We start from the raw sequence: 20,209 nt of genomic DNA, 5'->3' as shown, positions 1-20,209 counted from the left end.
GTGACTATTCTCTATTAAGCTTGGGGCTTAGGAGGAAGTATTTCATAACCTGACAATCTGGGATCCTGGGAATACTTTCAGACCCTTCATTCCAAGGATCATATTTGAAGTAGAAGGCTAGGTTTGTCATGTTAAAAAATATACATTTGTATATAAATATATATCTATAAAGTTGTTGGGCTTAAAAATAAACGTTTATGAAAAAAAGAGATTTGTCCCCAGCTCTGCAAACACAAACATGTCCATTTTCTTAGTTGAGTTTAACTTGCTATATTCAGATGTCAGTGGGTGGAGGGGTCCGTGGGGACCCAGCACCTCTCTGGAGTACTTTGCTTTCCACCAATTAGGGAGTGAACTGATGTTCTGGCGGGGCTTGTGTGCATTAAGACCAACGTTCAAAATCTCTCCTAAATAAGAACCCTGCTGAATACTATCTTAAACGAATCCTCCCAGGTCCTTTTGAGATTGTCTGGAAGTATTTTCTGGTTGAGAACTAAAGGCTGCGGAAAGTCTAAGGAACATACCCAGGATTACTTGGTGTACTTATCATGAAATTAGGAATAAGGGCTAAGAGGATGAACCTCTTTCTTTTAATCAGCACGAAACAACAGCTTTAAAAAATACATGCTCTGAACTTTGCAGAGAAGTTCAAAACATGATTCCTATTGTACTTTGTGGCTGCTAGCTAAGCCTTTAAAAAAACCCAGCACATTTTGCATTGGTACTTTTTGTCAGGATTTTCCAGTCCTGTTAGAGAAGATGGTAGGGTATTCATTATTAGATTTGCTAATTAATTAAAATGTTATGGCCGGGTGTGGTGGCTCGTGCCTGTAATCCCAGCACGTTGGGAGGCTGAAGCAGGTGGATCACTTGAGGTCAGGAGTATGAGACCAGCCTGGACAACGTGGTGAAACTCCATCTCTACTCAAAATACAAAAATTAACTGGGTGTGATGCACATCTGTAATCCCAGCTACTTGAGAGGCTGAAGTGAGAGAATCACTTGAACTTGGGAGGCAGAGGTTGCAGTGAGCCAAGATCATGCCACTGCACTCCAGTCTGGGTGACAGAGCGAGACTCCATCTCAAAAAAAAAAAAAAAAGTATTTCCTCTGCATCTGAGGACATGATCTTCAGTGGTGTCCTGAAGGAAGCTGTTACGTGTTAGGTCAGAAAATCAATAAGTAATGGCTGAGTGCCTACTGTTGCCATGCTAGTCTTGGCAGCTTCATCTCCATGAACAAGGGCACCCTGTGCTTTTATTTTTATCTGTCAATTAAGTTTTCCTTGATAATTTTCAGATCAGAGGGATGAAGAGCTGCCCACCCTGTTGCATTTTGCTGCGAAGTATGGACTGAAGAACCTCACTGCCTTGTTGCTCACCTGCCCAGGAGCCCTGCAGGCATACAGCGTGGCCAACAAGCATGGCCACTACCCCAACACCATCGCCGAGAAACATGGCTTCAGGGACCTGCGGCAGTTCATCGACGAGTATGTGGTAAGGTCAAGGCAGGAGGGGCCTAGGATTGGAAATGCACGCTGTGATAGGATGGCTGCCCTTTCACCCAAAATACGAATAGATTTTATCTCTAGCATGTCCTCATGTGCCTCTTCTGGCTGTGGGTAGTATGTGTGGGCTTAAGAAATGAGGTCTAGAGTCACATGGACCTGGGTCCAAATTCCTGTACCAACCCTTGTTAGCCTTGTGATGTTGGGTAAGTCACGTATCCTCTCTCAGTTTCCTAATATGCAGAAGGAAGATAATCATAGTTCGAGTCATAGAGTTCTTTTGAAGGTAAAATGGAATCATTTCTATTAAGCACTGAGTTTCACCCTCAAAGAATTTACAGAAACCTTTATAGAGTGAATCGGCTGAAAGTAGAGGCTGATACCTCCCCCCACCTCCCCACCTGCCTCCAGGGCACCTTGGTGGGATGCTCCCAGCTGCCTCGCCCACCTTCAGGGCCTGGTGAACTGTGTTAGGCTTGGTTTCTTCTTTAGCAGAGACCACAATAAAGCTATGCACCTGGAAGGCATCAGGGCAGCAACTCTGAGGCCCACCTCCTGCTGACAGCCTCGCTTTCTCTTTCTAACCCCCTGCCTGGATCCCATCTTAAGACAGGCAGGCACACCCAGTTTATCTGATCATCTGGTTTGGGGCCCTCAGCTCCTCCTCGAACACTGACTTCTGGGTCCTTCTTTGAGGCTGATCGCACCGCATGTCTACCTCTTATTCCATGCCCCAGTATGGCCTCTGATGCCTGGGAAGCAGCTGCTCTTCCTGATCCCAGTCCTTTGTGGTTTTCCTCCTTCTTCACAGACTCCCAGAGGGTACCTGAGAATAGCTCAGCCTCTGGCATGGGGCTGTGACCTCACAGGGAGCAATAAACACAGCCCAGTCTTGCTGTCGACCTCCAGACAGGAGGGAGCCTGACATCTCCCCAGAAACTTAACTCTCTGCTCTGTGTTGGAAAATCTACAAGACAGTGATTCACGGAGGCACACAGAGGGGACTTCCCAGTGTTTACAGGTGTATAAGTATTTTGAATAAAATGGTGTGAGTCCTTTTTTTGGGCATCACTGACACAAATAAGGCTAAAAGGTGCTCTCAGTCTGGGTGTATTTACTCAGTTTTTTCTTAAAGTCACAAATGTACCAAATGTAGCATTTCATTTCCATGCCAATAGTTTTTATTAATAACCTACTGTGTTCATATTAGTAACTAGTATTTATTGAATGTATTTGATTTGAAAATGTATTATCTCATTTAATCCCCACCACAATCCTTTGAAGTTGACAGTATTGAGAGCCAATACTTTACAAAAGAGGAAAACGGCTTAGAAAGGCAAAGTCATTGTGCTTAGGGCCACAAACTATTCAGGGCAGAGATAGGATTTGCACCTAGTTTGATACTAAAGCCAGGGCTTGTTATCCTGTTGTATTTAACTGGCATGTTGAAAGATGCACTTTCGGCCGGGCGCGGTGGCTCAAGCCTGTAATCCTTGCACTTTGGGAGGCCGAGACGGGCGGATCACGAGGTCAGGAGATCGAGACCATCCTGGCTAACCCGGTGAAACCCCGTCTCTACTAAAAAATACAAAAAACTAGCCGGGCGAGGTGGCGGGCGCCTGTAGTCCCAGGTACTCGGGAGGCTGAGGCAGGAGAATGGCGTAAACTCGGGAGGCAGAGCTTTCAGTGAGCTGAGATCCGGCCACTGCACTCCAGCCTGGGCGACAGAGCGAGACTCCATCTCAAAAAAAAAAAAAAAAAAAGAAAGATGCACTTGCAGTTGGTGCTGAAGTTAATCTAGGTCATAGTGTCTTTGCTTTCTTCCTATGGTCACCTTCAACCAATGTAGCTTCAGCATTCTGATCAAAAGACTGTCCCTTTGTGTTGCTTATGGCCTCTTAGAACTGTCCCATTTCCTTTTGTCACCACATCAAAACCAAAGGCCAGATCTTGAATCTCCAACATTTCACAGCTGTCATCTGGCTTATTGGGTCTCGTGAGGAAACTCACGAAGTATCAATCAAATATTAGTTATCTTAGGGTAGTGGTGGTGAAAATGAGGATTTTTGTGGGTTGATGCTGAAATAAAGATTGTGAAACACCAAAGTTTCTTACCAGGAAAAGTTGTGCAGAGGTTTCAGGGAAGTCACCTCTCTGGCTTCACAATCACATGGAAGCAGGATGGCAGTGGGAGGTGGGGGAGAACCTTTCTGATGTCAGGACACTTTCTCCAAGATCATCTCTGCTTTTGGGCACACAGGATATAAAATTGAGGCCCGAACCCCTGGAAACGGTCAGGGTTCCTGACAGTTTGGAGGAGCCTGCGAAAGGAACAGGGGCTAGTGTGCCAAGCTGCGGAGTGAGCTCTGACTGCACACGGTGCGAGAACACCTTAGCTGCATTCCTGTTCAGCTCATTTGAATTTCTGCGTGGCTAGTCAGGAAAGGTCACACCTTCTTGTGTCATTTTTTCCCTTTGGAGGAACCACTAGGGTGTAGAAGAAAGATCAAAGATCAGATTGCAAGCCCTTGAGTAAGATACTAGATTTTTGTGAGCTTTGTTTTTCTGGTCTGTAAACTAGGGAATATTATACCTTTCTCTAGCAGTAGTGGAATGGATTACAGGAGATAGGGTATAGACAAATACCTAGCATCGCACCTGACATTTAAAAGGTGCTCATGGGAAAGTTTTTTTTTAAATTATTATTATTTTTTAGACAGAGTCTTGCTCTGTTGCCCAGGCTGGAGTGCAGTGGTGCGATCTTGGCTCACTGCAACCTCCCCCTCCTGGATTCAAGCAATTCTCATGCCTTGGCCTCCTGAGTAGCTGGGATTCCAAGCGTGCTCTACCATGCCCGGCTAATTTTTGTATTTTTAGTAGAGATGAGGTTTTGCCATTTTGGCCAGGCTGGTCTTGAACTCCTGACCTCAGGTGATCCACTCACCTTGGCCTCCCAAAGTCCTGGGATTATAGGTGTGAGCCACCACACCTGGCCATGGGAAAGTAATTTTTAATTTGTATCCTCTGGTCAGTGGACATTTAGTGAGTATCTCCTGAGTGCCTAACTCTATGCTTAGTGTTGTAGGAAGATACGAAGATTAAAACAAAAACATAAAAGAAACTAAAAAAAGGTGGGAAGCCTGGCCTCAAGGAGCATTCAGTCAGGCGGGAAAATACAAATACACACAACCAATTGCAATCCTGACTCATGGGAACCTTTACTTTGCTGGCCACAAGTGCCTTTGGGGGCCAAGTTCCACCCAGAAAGCCAGGCGGCCTCAGTGCGCCGTGGGTCTCGTCTTCTCTTTCAGGAAACGGTGGACATGCTCAAGAGTCACATTAAAGAGGAACTGATGCAAGGGGAGGAGGCTGACGCTGTGTACGAGTCCATGGCCCACCTTTCCACAGACCTGCTCATGAAATGCTCGCTCAACCCCGGCTGTGACGAGGATCTCTATGAGTCCATGGCTGCCTTCGTCCCAGCTGCCACTGAAGACCTCTGTAAGTAGCACGACCCAGTTCTGCTTCCACCTTTCTGCTGAGAAACAGCTTTTCTCATTCCAGTTGACGACAGCGTGGGGCAGTCCCTACTTACCCTCACTTCACCCCAGAGAGATGAAGGTCCTGTTTTACACAAAGCTAGGGCTGGAGTCATGGCTGTGACAAGCAGAATTCTTCTCCAAACTTCCTCTGTTGTGACTGCTGGGAGAGTTTAAGCAAATATCTGGAAGTCAGAATTGATGAAGTCATTGCCTCATGATCTGAGAGGCCAAATTGGTGGCTCTCAGCCCTCAGTCTCCATGGGTCCTTTTTATAACAAACATGTTGTAATACCCCCTTTCCTACTCTGACATGAGATTTATATATTATATAACCTACCTACATATAAAATTCTCAGAAATCAAATATACTGCCCTAATTGAAATAGGAAAGAGAAATTAAAGAAGAGGACATGCTCAAACATGCCTGCACCAGAAGTCATGACAAAATAGTCAGATGCAGACACACTCAGAATCACTGTGAACATTACGGCTTCAAACGTTGACTGACACACGTCTGCAGTCTTGGTGGCTCAAATGATGGGAACAATGTTGGCACTGGCATCCGGATTTTCCTAGATGATGAACAACTCTATGATTTCCTTTCCATTTTCATAGAAATTGAATTTCTAACAAATTAAGTGCAAAAATAAGATGTGTTTATATGTGAAACAGTTTAGGTTCTAGGCTCAGAAAATAATAAGCAGATTTTTTGAGGGCGAGGGGTAATTTGATCTTATTGCATTAATATATAGTAAACTTATTTTCAAAATATTCTTCAGGATCATGATTTTTCTTGTAAACTGTTTACAAACTTTGCCCATATTTTATTATCTTGTTTTTTCCAATGCAAAGTAATACATTTTGACAAAAGTGAATGAGCAGTAAAAGTTCCCCTCCAGCACCTAAACTCAAAACAAAATAGGAACGTATAACTGAGTTGAGAGAAGTTATGTGACTTGTGACTCCCAGCCAATATGGCATTAGTAATAATTAGTAATAAAATGATAGGTATATTTGTTTATATTTTTGCTTATATCTGCTGACATTAAATTTAAAAATATACACATACATGTACAGATACACAGATGTGCAGAAATATACATAAAGGTATAAATATGTATCATAAGTGCTTTTTAAAACTTAAATGTATGTCTAGAGGAATATTTGAAAGTCACGAGGGACGTGAAACACCTCTTCAATGGGCAGGGCTGTCCCACACATGGCAGGATGTCTAGGGTCCTTCCCCCTTTTACTAAATGCCATCTCCTTGGTGACCACCCAAAACACCCTCATAGATTTTTCCAAATGCCCCAGGGGGGCAGTGCCACCACCCTTGAGAACCACTGATCTAGGTTACAGTGGATGTGATCTCCACGCACATACTGGAGTTGAAGCAGGAGACCCACACAGCAGGCCCTCTAAGAGGCTTATTCATGTGTTACCATCATTCGCTATCAAATGCTAAGCATGTGGAGGCACCACTGGAGACTTAACCCTCCTTCCCTATGGGTTTCATTAATAGATTCAAGAAAGAGAAGTATCCACCAAGGTATCAACATTATGGATGGGGAAGTTTCTGGAATGGGCTAGATTGAGTATTACAAGCCTTCAGCCTGAAAAGAAGACAGTAGGGCCCTGGGCCCACAGGGAGGCGGGCCTGACTTTCCCATCCGTGAACTCATGGAAGAGCAGGTGCCAACAGGGTGCCTTGGAGAGAAGGCATAGGTTGATCAGAGGGCCAGAGGCAGTCTCTGATGCCAGCAAGCCTTTGACACCGATCCCAGAACCTGCAAGATGTGGTCCAGTGGTTGTTTAGGTGTTTGTCAGTTAGATTGGGTGCTCCTTTAGGGGAAAGAGCAATAAAAGCTCCCTCCAGCACCTAACTGGGAGGCTTGGAAATGCTGGTGGAAGCTCTTCCCAAATGAGCTGTGCCTTGACATGGATGTGGGGAGAGAAAGCACCATCACTACCATCCACACCCTTGATCTCACTGAAGTCCGAAAGCTACCCACTAGGATGCTTTTCTTACCTGCACTTTACAAATGGGGAAACAGAGGCACAGAGGGACTGAACATTCCCGAAGTGTCACAGCCAATCAGTGATAGAGCCCAGATTTGAATCCAGATTTCTCTGTCATTAGGACCATATTCTGTATACTGTGGCAGAAATTGTTATCCAACACCACGCATTTTAGTTGTGGTTCCTTTTGGAAAAACCATCTAGCCTCTATAGCCTTTCTTCCCCTATCTGCAACTCCAGATATTGGATAACAAAGCAGCCTCTGGCGCCCCCTAGCCTTGCCCATCATCCTATCCATATACCCAATAAGCATTTCTGGAGCATCTAGCACATTTCAGTTACTGATCTCTTCTGGTTGTTGGAGATACAGGCAGGGAAGTGGGTAGGACCAATCCTTTCCATTGTGGAATAGGGACTCACTCACAAAAGAACACTTGGAGAACCACCAGTACCCACTTGAATCTGGAGACTGCATCATCCTTTCTGCCCTGTGTCTTTGCTATGAAACTACTGGACAGTTAAAGAAAGCCCTACTTTATTGGCAGTTTAGGGCTGACAGAGCCTTACACTTGTCCCCCTGGATATTCTAACACATGCCATGCTCCCACCACAGCACTGGAAACCTTCAGGGAATGCCAAAGGTGTCTCTCCCATTATTCCTGGTCTGCTGGGCCCCTCACAGCAGGATCGGTGAGGTTTACCAGGGCTTCCCAAGGCAGCAGTGTGCTGTGGAGCTAGCCTGGTTTGTAGCCAACTGGCAACTTGTAAAGTCACCCGGGCCAGGGGGCTTCTGGGTGCCGTGGAGCTGGAAGGAGGCCACCAGTGGGGGAGGCAGGCTGTCACATTTGGCTGCTTTTTGCATAGGAAAAGGAAACTCACCGCATTTTTCTTTTTCCTTCCTTCCTTGCTGCCTGCCTGCCTTTTTTTTTTTTTTTTTTTTTTTTTTTTTTTTGAGACAAGTTCTGGCTCTATTGCTCAGGCTAGAGTGCAGTGGCACAATGCCAGCAATCCCAGCTCCCTGTAACCACTGCCTCCAGGCTCAAGCCGTCCTCCCACCTAAGCCTCCCGAGTTGCTGGGACTACAGGCATGAACCACCATGCCCAGTTAATTTTTTGTATTTTTCATATAGATGGGATTTTGTGATGTTGCCCAGGCTGGTCTTGAACTTGTCAGCTCAAGCAATCCGTCTGCCTTGGCTTCCCAAACCAAAGTGTTCCAAGTTATTCCAAGTGCTGCCAGGTGTTCCAAGTTATTACTCTGCTGGGATTACAGGCGTGAGCCACCGTGGCTGGCCCACATTTTTCATTTCCCCGATTATATGAACTCTGAATTTTCTGACTCTAGACATGGTTTGGTTTGTGTTTCTGTCCCTGTGGCTGTCAAGTTTAACCTTGAGAATGATCGCTTACCTCCTGGCTCAGAAGCAGCAGCAACTTGGACTTGGGGAGGAATAATTCATTTTCCTAAGGGTGGCTCAGTAGGTGACAAGGTAGCTTAATTCATAAAGAAGTAGGATAAAGGACAAACTGCTAAATCTAAAATGCGTATTTGCAGCACCCCCCAGCAGAGTAATAACTTGGAACACCTGGCAGCCCTTTCAAAGTCCACGGACTGCCTGTGTCTCCGTGATCTCACCTGACCACCCTAGGGTTTAGTGCATAGGATGATCTCTGTTTCACAGGAAAGAAAACTAAGGCTCCAAGATTTAGTAACTTACCTAAGTCCCATCAAGGGAGGACTGGATCAGGAATCTGTGTCTTCGAATTCCCAGGAGGCAAATCTGTCTGCTGTCCCACTGGAATATAGGGCTCTCCTGGCCTGCCTTTCTAGGGTCTGCATTTGTCAGCCCTGAGATAGACACTTATACAGGGGCTATTTCTAAATGTCTAGATTGCCACATTTATCAGTGCCCCACCATTGACTGTGGTAACCCTAGAGGCTGAAAATAACCATATTAAGGAAATTAGGCTGTGTTCATTCACTCAGTCGCTTACTCATTGATTCGCTCACAGTACAAACATTATAGGGTGGCAGGCTTTAGGCCGGTTTCAGACCACTGCTTTGGAGATCACCTAACTGTTGTTGGGACAAATCTTTCTGACTTGAGTTTGGGAAAGGGGTGGTAATGAGGTTGCTTCTCCAAAGAGAATCCAAGGCAACCACCTGAGTTGGAAGGTTATAGGGGAAGCTCCCAGTGTTAACTGAAATGGGGTTGGAGAGAGGTGTTGGGTTCTGACCATGAGATCGTACAATTCTGCTCCAATCTCTCCCTCCCCTGAACTTGCTTGCGTGGGTGTACACACACACACACACACACACACACACACACGCACACACACGTCACACTCACAAGTCTTTAGTTTAGATATGCTGCCACCAGGTGGTAACTATGTGTCTTTGTTATCAAACCTTCAACTTTGCTCCCAATTCTCTTGAGAATTTTTTGATCAAGGCCCCACAGATCAGTCGGGCATGGTGGCTCATACCTGTAATCCCAGCATTTCGGGAGGCTGAGGCGGGAGGATTGCTTGAACCCAGGAATTTGAGACCAGCCTGGGCAGCATAGTAAGACCTCGTTTCTGCAAAAAAATTTTTAAAAATTAGCTGGGCATGGTGGCACATGCCTGTGGTCCCAGCTACTCAGGAGGCTCTGGTGGGAGAATTGCTTGAGCCTGGGCATTCAAGGCTGCAGTGAGCCATGACTGCGCCACTGCATTCCAGCCTGCTAACAAAATGGGACCCTGTCTCAAAAAAAAAAAAAAAAAAAAAAAGACCCCACATATTTAAAGCATCAACTTCCACACCTTATTATGTAAGAGATAAAATGTCTTTATTGAGGACAAGCTTATGCAAACATTAAATAAAACTCCAGGCAAATGTCCGTGGGTGCTTTCACTATCTCCTCATCTTTTTCTGCCTTAGTTCTTTGTCCCCTGCCCTTACCTTGGAGAATGATATGTTAAGTCCTGGTGGTCCCTGGACCTAGGTGATTAATTTTGTGTTGAAAGCTTGCCCAGTGACTGGTCACCTCTCTGAGGCTCTGGGTAGAATGGCCTTGGGAGCCAGTTCTGGGAGGCCCTTGTCCAGTCTGTTTCCAAGGTAATCTGCTTTGTGGGTTGTAGCTTTGCTTCAATACCTGAGAGCCTCATTTTTCTTCCACAAAGCGAAAGGAACGAAAGGAGAAAGGTGTTATCATCTTGCCGTTAGAAACTGCAGACTCACTAATCAATCCCAGAGGACTGTTCTGCTCCATGTTATCCCTGCACTGAACTTTTCTTCTGAACCCCTGATCCCTACCTCATTGTTCTGTAGCTCAAGTGTTTATGTAGTGGAGAGCTGACTTAGCTCTAGCTAACTTGCCAGCTTCCCTTAGCAACCTCCTTGGTAACTGGCATCTTTGTAACAGATCATTTCCTGCAGTGTTTTCTTTACCTGATCTCTCTGATTACAGCCCCTCTCTGCAAGCTGGGTTCTGTCTGAGCTGGGGGCACACTTGGGGACTGTAAAGAACCTCACAGCCCAGCCCTGTAGGTCTGAAACCAACTGAAGGATGATTTGTATGCAAAATGACTACATTACTGGTTTGCTTATGAGACATACTGTCTTTCCTATCTGCATCCTTTTCTCTCAGGAGCCTCCCTCCCTGTGACTGCTGAGGCTCTGTCATCCTCCTGGCATCCCTTTTGGGAGGATTCTGGCGAGTAGAGCCAAGAGATGCCTCAAGACCCGTGGGCCTGGGTGCACAGCATGAATTCTCACCTGCAAGGACAGAATCCACTGGGGAGCAGGGAGATGAGCTCAGTGTACCTCCTGACTTCTTGTTGCTTTTTGCTCCTCCATAAATACACGAACTATGTTGGGGACATAGGGACTTAGTGAAAGCATGCTGGATTGAATGTTTTAAAAAGATAAAATCCCCATCGCCAGCAGCAACCTTGCTCCCCTCTGAACCTGCACAGCTTGCAGGTCACGCTTTCCTTGGGACACTGCACACACATCCCCTGGGGCTCTAGTTATATACAGGCTTCTCTGGTCACCCTCTCCTGGCCTCGATAGGAAGCATGTCTTACAGCTTTGTATCATCCACAATGCCCATCCCAGTGCTGTACACAATAGGTGTTCAACGATTTCTTGAATTTGAGCTACCAGAAAATAAGATGTAATTCTCGACTTTGTGGGTGGAATAGTGTGTCGGTATTCCAGTGCAAAGACCTCACCCGCCTCATAGGTGGTACTGAGACATCTGTTAGGTGTCCCCGAGTGTGGGACATCTCAGGGTGGCAGTAACTCCATTGGTCACTACAAGCTGCCTTTTCTTTCATGTTCCCATGCACTTGATTCTTCCTTCTGCCTAAATTGCCTTTCTCTTTTCTCAGCTTGGGAAATGCCCAGATTCCTTCACAAAGCCCAGATGCCTTCATATTCATGTGTTCGTTTGTTTTTCCTTTATTAGTTTGTTCATCCATTCAACAAATATTTATGAAACCTCTCGTGTTTAAATCACGCTGTGCTAGGTGATGATGAGTCATTAAACAAGCTGGCATGAAACTTGCCTTTCAAAGCTTACATTCTAGTGAGAGAGCTGGATGTTAAACAAAAACACCACATAACTGAATATATAACCACAAACTGTGACAGTGCTATGGAGGAAAAGAACACTGCTTTGAGAATGTAGGTGGGGCTGTGTTCAGGTGGGCTACCACATGGGACTCACTGCACAGCACCACAAATGCATCCCATAGACTCACTCCTGCATGACAGAGGGTCTTTGTGCTTGCCGGGGGTACTGTATTGAGGCATTTGTCTGCATAAGAAAGCCACAGAACTTGTTTGCAGCTTCTCCTAAACTATTTATCCTCAGTCCTTTCTTCATTGCCAATGTCAACCATCACTCATTAGCCCTGTAACTTTACACTGCTATTCTCGTGTGTGTGTGTGTGTGTGTGTGTGTGTGTGTGTGTGTGTGTCTTAGTCTGTTTTCTGTTGCTATAACAGAACACCATGAACTGGGTAATTTGTAAAGAAAATAAGTTTATTTAGCTCACGATTCTGGAGGCTGGAAAGTCCAAGAGCATGGTTCTGGCATCTTGTGCGTCATAACATTGTGGAAAGTATTCACATGGCAAAAGGACAAGAGTAGGAGAGCCAGAGGGGTCTTGCTTTCATAACAAAGCTACTCCTGTGATAATAAACCCACTCTCACGATAGCAACATTAATCCATTCATGAGGATGGAGGGATTAAGTTTGCAACACATGAAATTTTGGGGCACACATTCAAATCAGCACTCTGCTCCTAGCCTCCAAAATTCATGTCCTTCTCACATACAAAATACATTCATTCGTTTCCAATTGCCCCAAAAGTCTTAACTCGTTCCAGCATCAACTCAGAAGTCCAAAGTACGTAGCCCAAAGGCCTCAGAACCAGGAAGCTGATTGTGTAACTCTCAGTCTCAGCTCAAAAGCCTGAGAACCCGAGGGGAGAGCAGCTAGTGTATGTCCTATAGTCCAAAGGGTGGAGAGCCTGGAGTTCTGATGTCCAACCCAGAGAAGAAGAGTGTATGGCAGTGTATGCCAGCCCCTGGGGAGACACCAGTTCACCTTTTGTCTGTTTTTGCTCCATTAGGGCCCTGAGCTGATGAGATGATGCCTGCCTACATTGAGGGTGGATCTTTTCTACTCACATGCTTCTCTTCTGGAAACACCCTCACTCTAGGTATTCCCTAATACAGTCAAGTTGACACCTAAAATTGACCATCACAGGCCAGGCATGGTGGCTCATGCCTGTAATCTCAGCACTTGGGGAGGCCAAAGTGGGCAGATAGCTTGAGTATAGGAGTTCAAGATCAGCCTGGGCAATATGGCGAAAACCCATTTAAAAAAAAATTTTTTTTTTAAATTAGCCAGACATGGTGGTGCGTGCCTGTAGTTAGGAGGCTCAGGTGGGAGGATCACCTGGGAAATTGAGGCTGCAGTGGGCCATGATTGTGCCCCTGCACTCTAGCCTGGGTGACAGAGTGGGACCTTGTCTCAAAAAATAAAATAAATTAACTATCACAGAGAGAGAGTGTGTGTGTGTGATTGCATATCTCTCCCATCTCTCCCTCTCCCTCTTTCTTCCATCCCATTACTTCTTTAGCGTACAGAAAAGCTGGACTTTTTCATTGGCATGGTCAGTCAAACCATTCTACCTGGGGGCAAACTGACCCATTAGGTTCCAGGTTATCTTCAAATGTTTGACTATAATGCTCCTTGCTCTAAGACTCTCTTTTTAGCCACAAAAGATTCTTGCTGGGGAAAAAAAATTCTTTTGGCCTCCTTTCAGGGTTTGAAAGCCTTCTAGAAGAATAGTCTTTCAGTAGCTGACATTTCACTGTATTATATACTCACTTGGCTTTCTGTTAAATTAACAGCATATAATCTGGATGGAGTTTCCACTGCAGCTAAGTGGTCTGTGTCCCACGAAGAGTATCATATGGGTGTCTTTGAGAATTCACTATTGCCCTTGATTTATTCTTTAATTAAGTGCCTGCTTGGGTGTTCTCTCATCTGTTCAAGCTTCTTGCATTCCAGGAGTGGGTTCTTTCTGACTGACTCCTTAAATACAGTGCAGTGTGACTCTATAGCTGGCTTTTCCAGTAGGAGGCTGTGGCCCCAGAGTCTCCTTGCCATTGTTGTTGTTTTTCTTTGCTGAAATAAAAGAACTTTGCACTTTTTCCTCAGACCAGTAGGTTTCAGTGCATTTTGGTTTATTTTTAATTTGCAAGTCATGAAGTATAAGTGCTTAGGATCTGAAGTACAAACCCTGAACATCCAGGAATGCAGGGATTTGTTCTGATTTCCCTCCCAAAATGCTCTTTGTCTAGAAACAGACTCCCTTCACTTACATAATATTCTGTGTAGTTCACTGTATGTCCAGGTTGTGTGTATATGTGGAGTTGTCATATTTAGAGCCTGAGAGGGTTTTATCACTCATTAACCCCAGACAACCAGGTACCTTTTTAAAAATGTGGTATTACAAAGGTAATATCTGCTACTGTTAGGACTTAGTGCCTAATTAGGTGTGGAAAAGAGCATTTTAAAAATAATTTCACATGCCAATGCCAGTTGGCCAGTATTTTTTTTCTTTTATAATTTATTTTATTTTTTTTAATTTTATGGAGTCTTGCTCTGTCACCCAGACTGGAGTGCAGTGGTGCAATCTTGGCTCACTGCAACCTCCGCCTCCTGGGTTCAAGCAGTTTTCCTGCCTCAGCCTCTCGATAGCTGAGATTACAGGTGCACACCACCATGCCTGGCTAACTTTTTTTTGTGTGTGTATTTTTAGTAGAGATGGGGTTTTACCATGTTGGCCAGGTTGGTCTCAAACTGCTGACCTTATGATCCACCCCCATCGGCCTCCCAAAGTGCTGGGATTACAGGTATGAGCCACTGTGCCCAGCCTAGTTTTTTTTTTTTCTTTTTCTTTTTCCTTTTATTTTTTGAGATGGAGTCTCGCTCTGTTGCCCAGGCTGGAGTGTTGTGGTACAGTCTCGGCTCACTGCAACCTCCATCTTCTGGGTTCAAGCAATTCTCCTGCCTCAGCCTCCCAAGTAGCTGGGATCACAAGTACCCGCCACCACACCCCCTAATTTTTGTATTTTTAGTAGAGACAGGGTTTTGCCATGTTGGCTAGGCTAGTCTTGAACTCCTGACCTCAGGTGATCCTCCCGTCTAGGCCTCCCAAAATGCTGGGATTACAGGCATGAGCTACCACACCTTTAATAAATACTGGCCCCAGTTGGCCAATATTGAGTGCCTGGGTGCTGTGTTGAGAAGGACAGAAAGAATGCTATGATTGGTTAGTGATGTTTGCCATGAAAATGGAATAGGGACATGGAGGCCCGTGTATGGTAACTGCTGTTCCTGGTCTACAAAGATATTTATGTTCAACTAAAGATTTTAAAAAATCATTTTCTTGTCCAGACACGGTGGCTCACACCTGTAATCCCAGCACTTTGGGAGGCCTAGGCGGGCGGATCACGACGTCAGGAGATCGAGACCATCCTGGCTAACACAGTGAACCCCCGTCTCTAATCTAGAAATACAAAAAATTAGCCAGGTATGGTGGTGGGTGCCTGTTGTCCCAGCTACTCAGGAAGCTGAGGCAGGAGAATGGCGTGAACCCGAGAGGCGGAGCTTGCAGTGAGCCAAGATCGCATCGCTGCCCTCCAGCCTGGCTGACAGGGCAAGACTCCGTCTCAAAAAATATATGTATATCATTTTCTTTATAATATAAATGGAAAAACCATTTTTAGGTAACTTCATTTAAGGCAGTGCACATCTAGAGACTGAATAATGTCTACTTCAGAGCAAGGCTGCCTAGTTTGTGTGTAAACATGATGGACTCACTTGAGTGTGCCCTAATTCCTGTCCTCTCTTCCCTTCACTGACGCAGTATGGGAAGGAAATTCATGGCAGAATGACTATGCCTGATACTTGGGCCTATCTTGAGAGGCAGAATAATTCCCCTGAATCTGTAAATATGCTAAGTTACATGGCAAAGGAGAATTAAGATTGCAGACAGCATCAAGGTTGCTAATCAGCTGACTTCAAGATATGGAGAATATCCTGGATCACCTTGGTGAGCCCAATATAATCAAAAACGTCCTTAAAAGTGGAAGAGGGTGTCAGAAAACAGACCAGACAGAGGGCATCAAGGAGAGGACTCAGTTCAGCTAAGCTTTCTGCCCAACATTGCTGGGCTTGAAGATGGCAGAAGACGGCCTAGTGCTAAGGAATGCAGGTGGCCTCTAGAGTTGGGAAAGGACAAGGAGACAGATCCTCCTCTATAGCTTCCAGAAAGGAATGCAGCCCTGACAAAACCTTGACTTTGACCCAGTGGGACCTATTTCAGACTTCTGAGCCACAGAACTATAAGATAACAAATTTATGTTGTTTTAAATGGTAATTTGTCATAGCAGCCATAGAAAACTGATATGCCAATTAAGATGCCTCAATATAATAATAATGATAACAATGAAAATTTAGTGCCAGGCACTATTAGTAAGCATTTTATAAGCATTGTCTCCTTTGGCCCGAATGATCATCATATGAGGTAGGTACTGTTACTTATCCTCACTTTACAGATGGAGATATAGAAACTTAGCAATGTCAGGTGACTGCCCAAGGACACAGAGCTAGGAAGAGTCAGAACCAGGGCTTGAACCCAGGTCTCCAAGATATCAAAGTCCGTGCTTCTGATCATGATGCCGACCTGCACTGGTTGCTCAGTGGCTAGCACCTGGGTCTCTATTAATTCCCTGGTTTCAGCTGCTGCCTTTCTCTGACTTAAGTTTGTCCCCTGCATGCAGTCTGTTCAGTTGACTCTAGCCCTCGTCAGTGCCTTTACTCCTGACTTCGGGTCTTCCCTGTGTCTGCAGACCACCCTCTCTCTCCTCCCTGCACCTTTGCCCCCATCATGTTCTTCCAGCCATGCCTTGGATCCTCTGGCTTTAGGCTCTGTCCTGAAGGTTGGCCTCTCCCTATGGTCCTGGTGGCATGGAGTGGTGCCAGCAGGAGTGAAAGAGCTGCAGGAATTGCCCCTTGGTGTTCACTGCTGGGCCGCTAATAAAGAGTGTGATAGGTGTCAGGGAAGTGTCAGGGAAGTGTAAGGCAAATGGGCATGGGAGCTCCAAGTCTGGTCTGGACCGCAGTGGCAGACCCTTCACCAAGGAGGGAAGAAGCCTGCTGGCTCTGTCAAGCCAGTACTTAGTGTCCAGAAGCCATGATAAAGAAAATGCACCTGGCCAGCCTTGTCTGTGAGTCAGATTTCCATAAATAACTCTATTGTAAAGAATTGATGTTTGTTGTCTGAAGATTCCTCCCGTGCTTTAGGTATATTCAAATATAAATATATTGAGTAGGCATAGTTTTTACTAGGCTAAATATAATAATGAAGTATTTGAGAATATGTGTGGAAATTCAAATATTACAATGAACTCATAAGCATTCATTACTTTGAAGACAGAAAACTTGGGTTCAAACAAGTAAAGGTCTTGTTGAAAGAAGTGTAAATTGAATCCTCTTTTTTGAATTTTCTCTGTTTAGGACATTAGCCTGGGTATAGAATTTAATAATAAAAATAATAGTAATAATAATAACAGTAGCTAGCATTCCTTTAGCACTTCCTGTGTGCTAGATACTGTGCTAAGCAGTTGGCAAGCTCCTAATTTAATACTCACGACAAACCTGTGATATACATACTATTATTATCACCATTTTACAGACAAGAAGAGAGAGAAGCTGAGAGGATTTTTAAAACTTGGCCCAAGATAATTATGGGCAAAGAGAAAATATAATAGCTATCATTTCCCTTTCTGCATAAGATTTTGACCTTCAGTTGACTTCCTAGCTTTGTTACCCCGGTAACCTGATAAGAGCCAATGTCAACTATGTTTCCAGGCAACATTGCCTACAATAAAAATGGCTCCTGATTGGTAAATTGCATCTGGAACTGGGAGGATCTGTACAGGAACTAGAAATACTTCAAAGGGACACCGTTCTTTGGGCTTTCCTGAGGGCATTGACTCTGGCATATCTCTCATGCAGACCCTGGAAGCTATGCCTCTGGAGTTGCTATGAGAGAAATTGCTCTTGTAGGACATGAGGTTTTTCACCAGCGCGGCCTGCTATGGATCTTGTCTCTTTGCATCTGAGCTGCTGGTCAGGTGCAAGGACTGGCTCAAAGGAAGACCAGCTCTTGTCACTGCCCTCCTAGCTTGTGTCCTGCATCTTTCTGAGTGAACTGGTGCCAAGCATGTCGTAGGGTCATCTTGTGAGTCTGAATGTTTGATTGAACCTAAAAAGACTAGTTGGTGTTGGACTGGTGGGTGTGTAGTCAATACAGCCAGAAGTGGGAAAAACACAGTTGGAACCTATGCATTTCGATCCTAATGCCCATGCTTCTCATCATCCTGTGAGACACTCTCAGGGAGGCTTAAGGAGGCCGAAGAACTCTACCAAGTCACAGAGCTGACATTTAACCACCTACATTGTTGCTTCCAAAATCATGATCTTAACCACCAGTTAAGGTGTGACTATAAAGTAAAAATATTTGTTTTTCACAAGTGATTCATTTCGCACCACCTCGATCATTGCATCCACACACATGTGCTCCACAGTGTCATTGGAAGGTACTTAGCTTGATAGTGTAAGCAGACAGGAAGGACGATCATGGGGTCATCCCCAGGAGCTATGATTATTTAGTTTTGCTATAGTGGTCCCTCCTCTCCTTTTTGTAAAAAAAAAAAAATTCATTTTGAACTACTTTTAGAGAGAAAAGTTGCAAAAACATCAGAGTTCTTGCATACTTTTCACTCAGGCTCCCTTAATACTAACATCTTACATAACCATAGTACAATTACCAAAGCCAGGAAATTACTTTGGCACAATACTTCTAACTAAATTATAGACCTTGTTCACATTTCTCTAGTTGTGTCACTGATATTCTTTTTCTGTTCCGGGATCCTTTCTAGGATCTTATAATGCATTTAGTTATTTCTTCTCAGTCTCCTTCAGCTTGCAACAGTTCCTTAGTCTTTCCTTGTCTCGATACTTTTGAAGAGCACTGATCAGTTATTTTGTATAATGCCCTTCAGTTTGAATTTGTCTGATGTTTTCTATAATTGGGCTGAGGTTATGAAGTTTTGTCAAGAATGCTATAGAAATGATGTCCTTCTTGGTGGAAGGAGTCATGATATTCTTAAGTCTCATTACGGGTGCACATTTTTTTCTGTTCTTTTCTTTTTTCTTTTATCTTTTTTGTTTGTTTGTTTGTTTTTTGAGACGGAGTCTTGCTCTGTCATCCAGGCTGGAGTGTAGTAGTGTAATCCCGGCTCACTGCAACCTCTGCCTCCCAGGTTCAAGCTATTCTTCTGCCTCAGCCTCCTGAGTAGCTGGGAGTGCAGGCATGCGCCACCATGCCCAGCTAATTTTTGTATTTTAGTAGAGACGAGGTTTCGCCATGTTGGCCAGGCTGGTCTCGAACTCCTGACCTCAAGCAATCCACCTGCCTTGGCGTCCCAAATTGCTGGGATTACAGGCATGAGCCACTGCACTTGGCTTGTTCTTTTCTCTTTTTAAGTTCTTTCTTTAACTTCTCCCAAAATGGGCACATTAGGAAAGGGGTTATAGTACCCAGAGTGGAAGCCTGCATCCATATATATGAGCATGCCAGGACCAGCCAGGACTGCTCTTGCTTCTACTATTTTCTTCCACATTTTATTTCCCTAAATTCTCTTTATAGCTCCTTCAGTTTTGCACCTACGTCTCTGATATGCAAATCAACTCTCTCAAATTGAATGTTGTTAGTGAAAATAGCTGGACCATTGCATGAGGCTTTTACCACTCTGTCAACAGGGTTGACAGATAGTGTGTGTGAGGTTTGCGCTCTGATATTATCAGCCTGGGAGATTTGGTGATTAGTGATTAAAATGGTCCTGAGGTTGCTATACACTGGAGAAGGTTCCTGGAGATGCTGGGGCCTGAGACAGGTATGGTTTTCTAGAGGGTTCAGCATTGGGCAGTATAAAGCTGGATCACAGGTCTGTGGAGTTTCTCCCTCCCCTTATCTTTACGGGTGTCTGACCCAAGCATGTCTTCCCTTGGGGGTAAGTTCCTTGGTGCTTCATTGTTGGGTTAATGATGAGTTTCAAACTGGAGTTTCAAAAATTAACTGGGGTCAGGGTCAGGCAGGTGGGAGTGGAGATAGGGGTAAGAATTGAGAAGAAGGAAGGCAATACAGAGTCTTGGTCAGGTAGAGGAGGGTCCTGCTCTTAGCAGGGCACACACCTGTAGAATATGTGTTCCTTCCCATTTTTCTTTTCTTTTTATTATTTTGAGACAGGGTTTCACTGTGTCACCCAAGCTGCAGTGCAGTGGCATGATCCTAGTTCACTGCAGCCAGATCTCTTGGGCTCAAGCAATTCTCCCACCTGAGCCTCCTGAATAGATGGGACTATAGGTCTGCACCACCATGCCCAGCCAATTTTTTTTTTTTTTTTTTTTGAGACGGAGTCTCGCTCTGTCGCCCAGGTTGGAGTGCAGTAGCGCGATCTTGGCTCACTGCAAGCTCCGCCTCCTGGGTTCACACCATTCTCCTG

General features: G+C 44.8%; 2 protein-coding genes across 5 annotated transcripts in view; one reads left to right on the top strand and one right to left on the bottom strand.

The window, feature by feature from the left end:
- Positions 1-20,209, bottom strand: part of PGAM1 (phosphoglycerate mutase 1) — a 1,080,404-nt gene that overhangs the window by 821,891 nt on the left and 238,304 nt on the right. The gene's annotated exons all lie outside the window — the stretch shown is intronic.
- Positions 1-20,209, top strand: part of PIK3AP1 (phosphoinositide-3-kinase adaptor protein 1) — a 127,842-nt gene that overhangs the window by 69,318 nt on the left and 38,315 nt on the right. For all 4 annotated transcript variants that reach the window (XM_050802880.1, XM_050802882.1, XM_050802879.1 and 1 more), the window contains 2 exons: positions 1,300-1,496; positions 4,819-5,008. In XM_050802880.1, coding sequence (XP_050658837.1) covers positions 1,300-1,496; positions 4,819-5,008 — 387 coding nt within the window. The remainder of the gene's footprint in view (positions 1-1,299; positions 1,497-4,818; positions 5,009-20,209) is intronic.

The sequence above is a fragment of the Macaca thibetana genome, chromosome 9 (genome assembly GCF_024542745.1).
Source record: "Macaca thibetana thibetana isolate TM-01 chromosome 9, ASM2454274v1, whole genome shotgun sequence".
In the NCBI taxonomy this organism is placed as follows: Eukaryota; Metazoa; Chordata; class Mammalia; order Primates; family Cercopithecidae; genus Macaca; species Macaca thibetana.
This window is presented reverse-complemented; position numbering and strand designations above follow the sequence as displayed.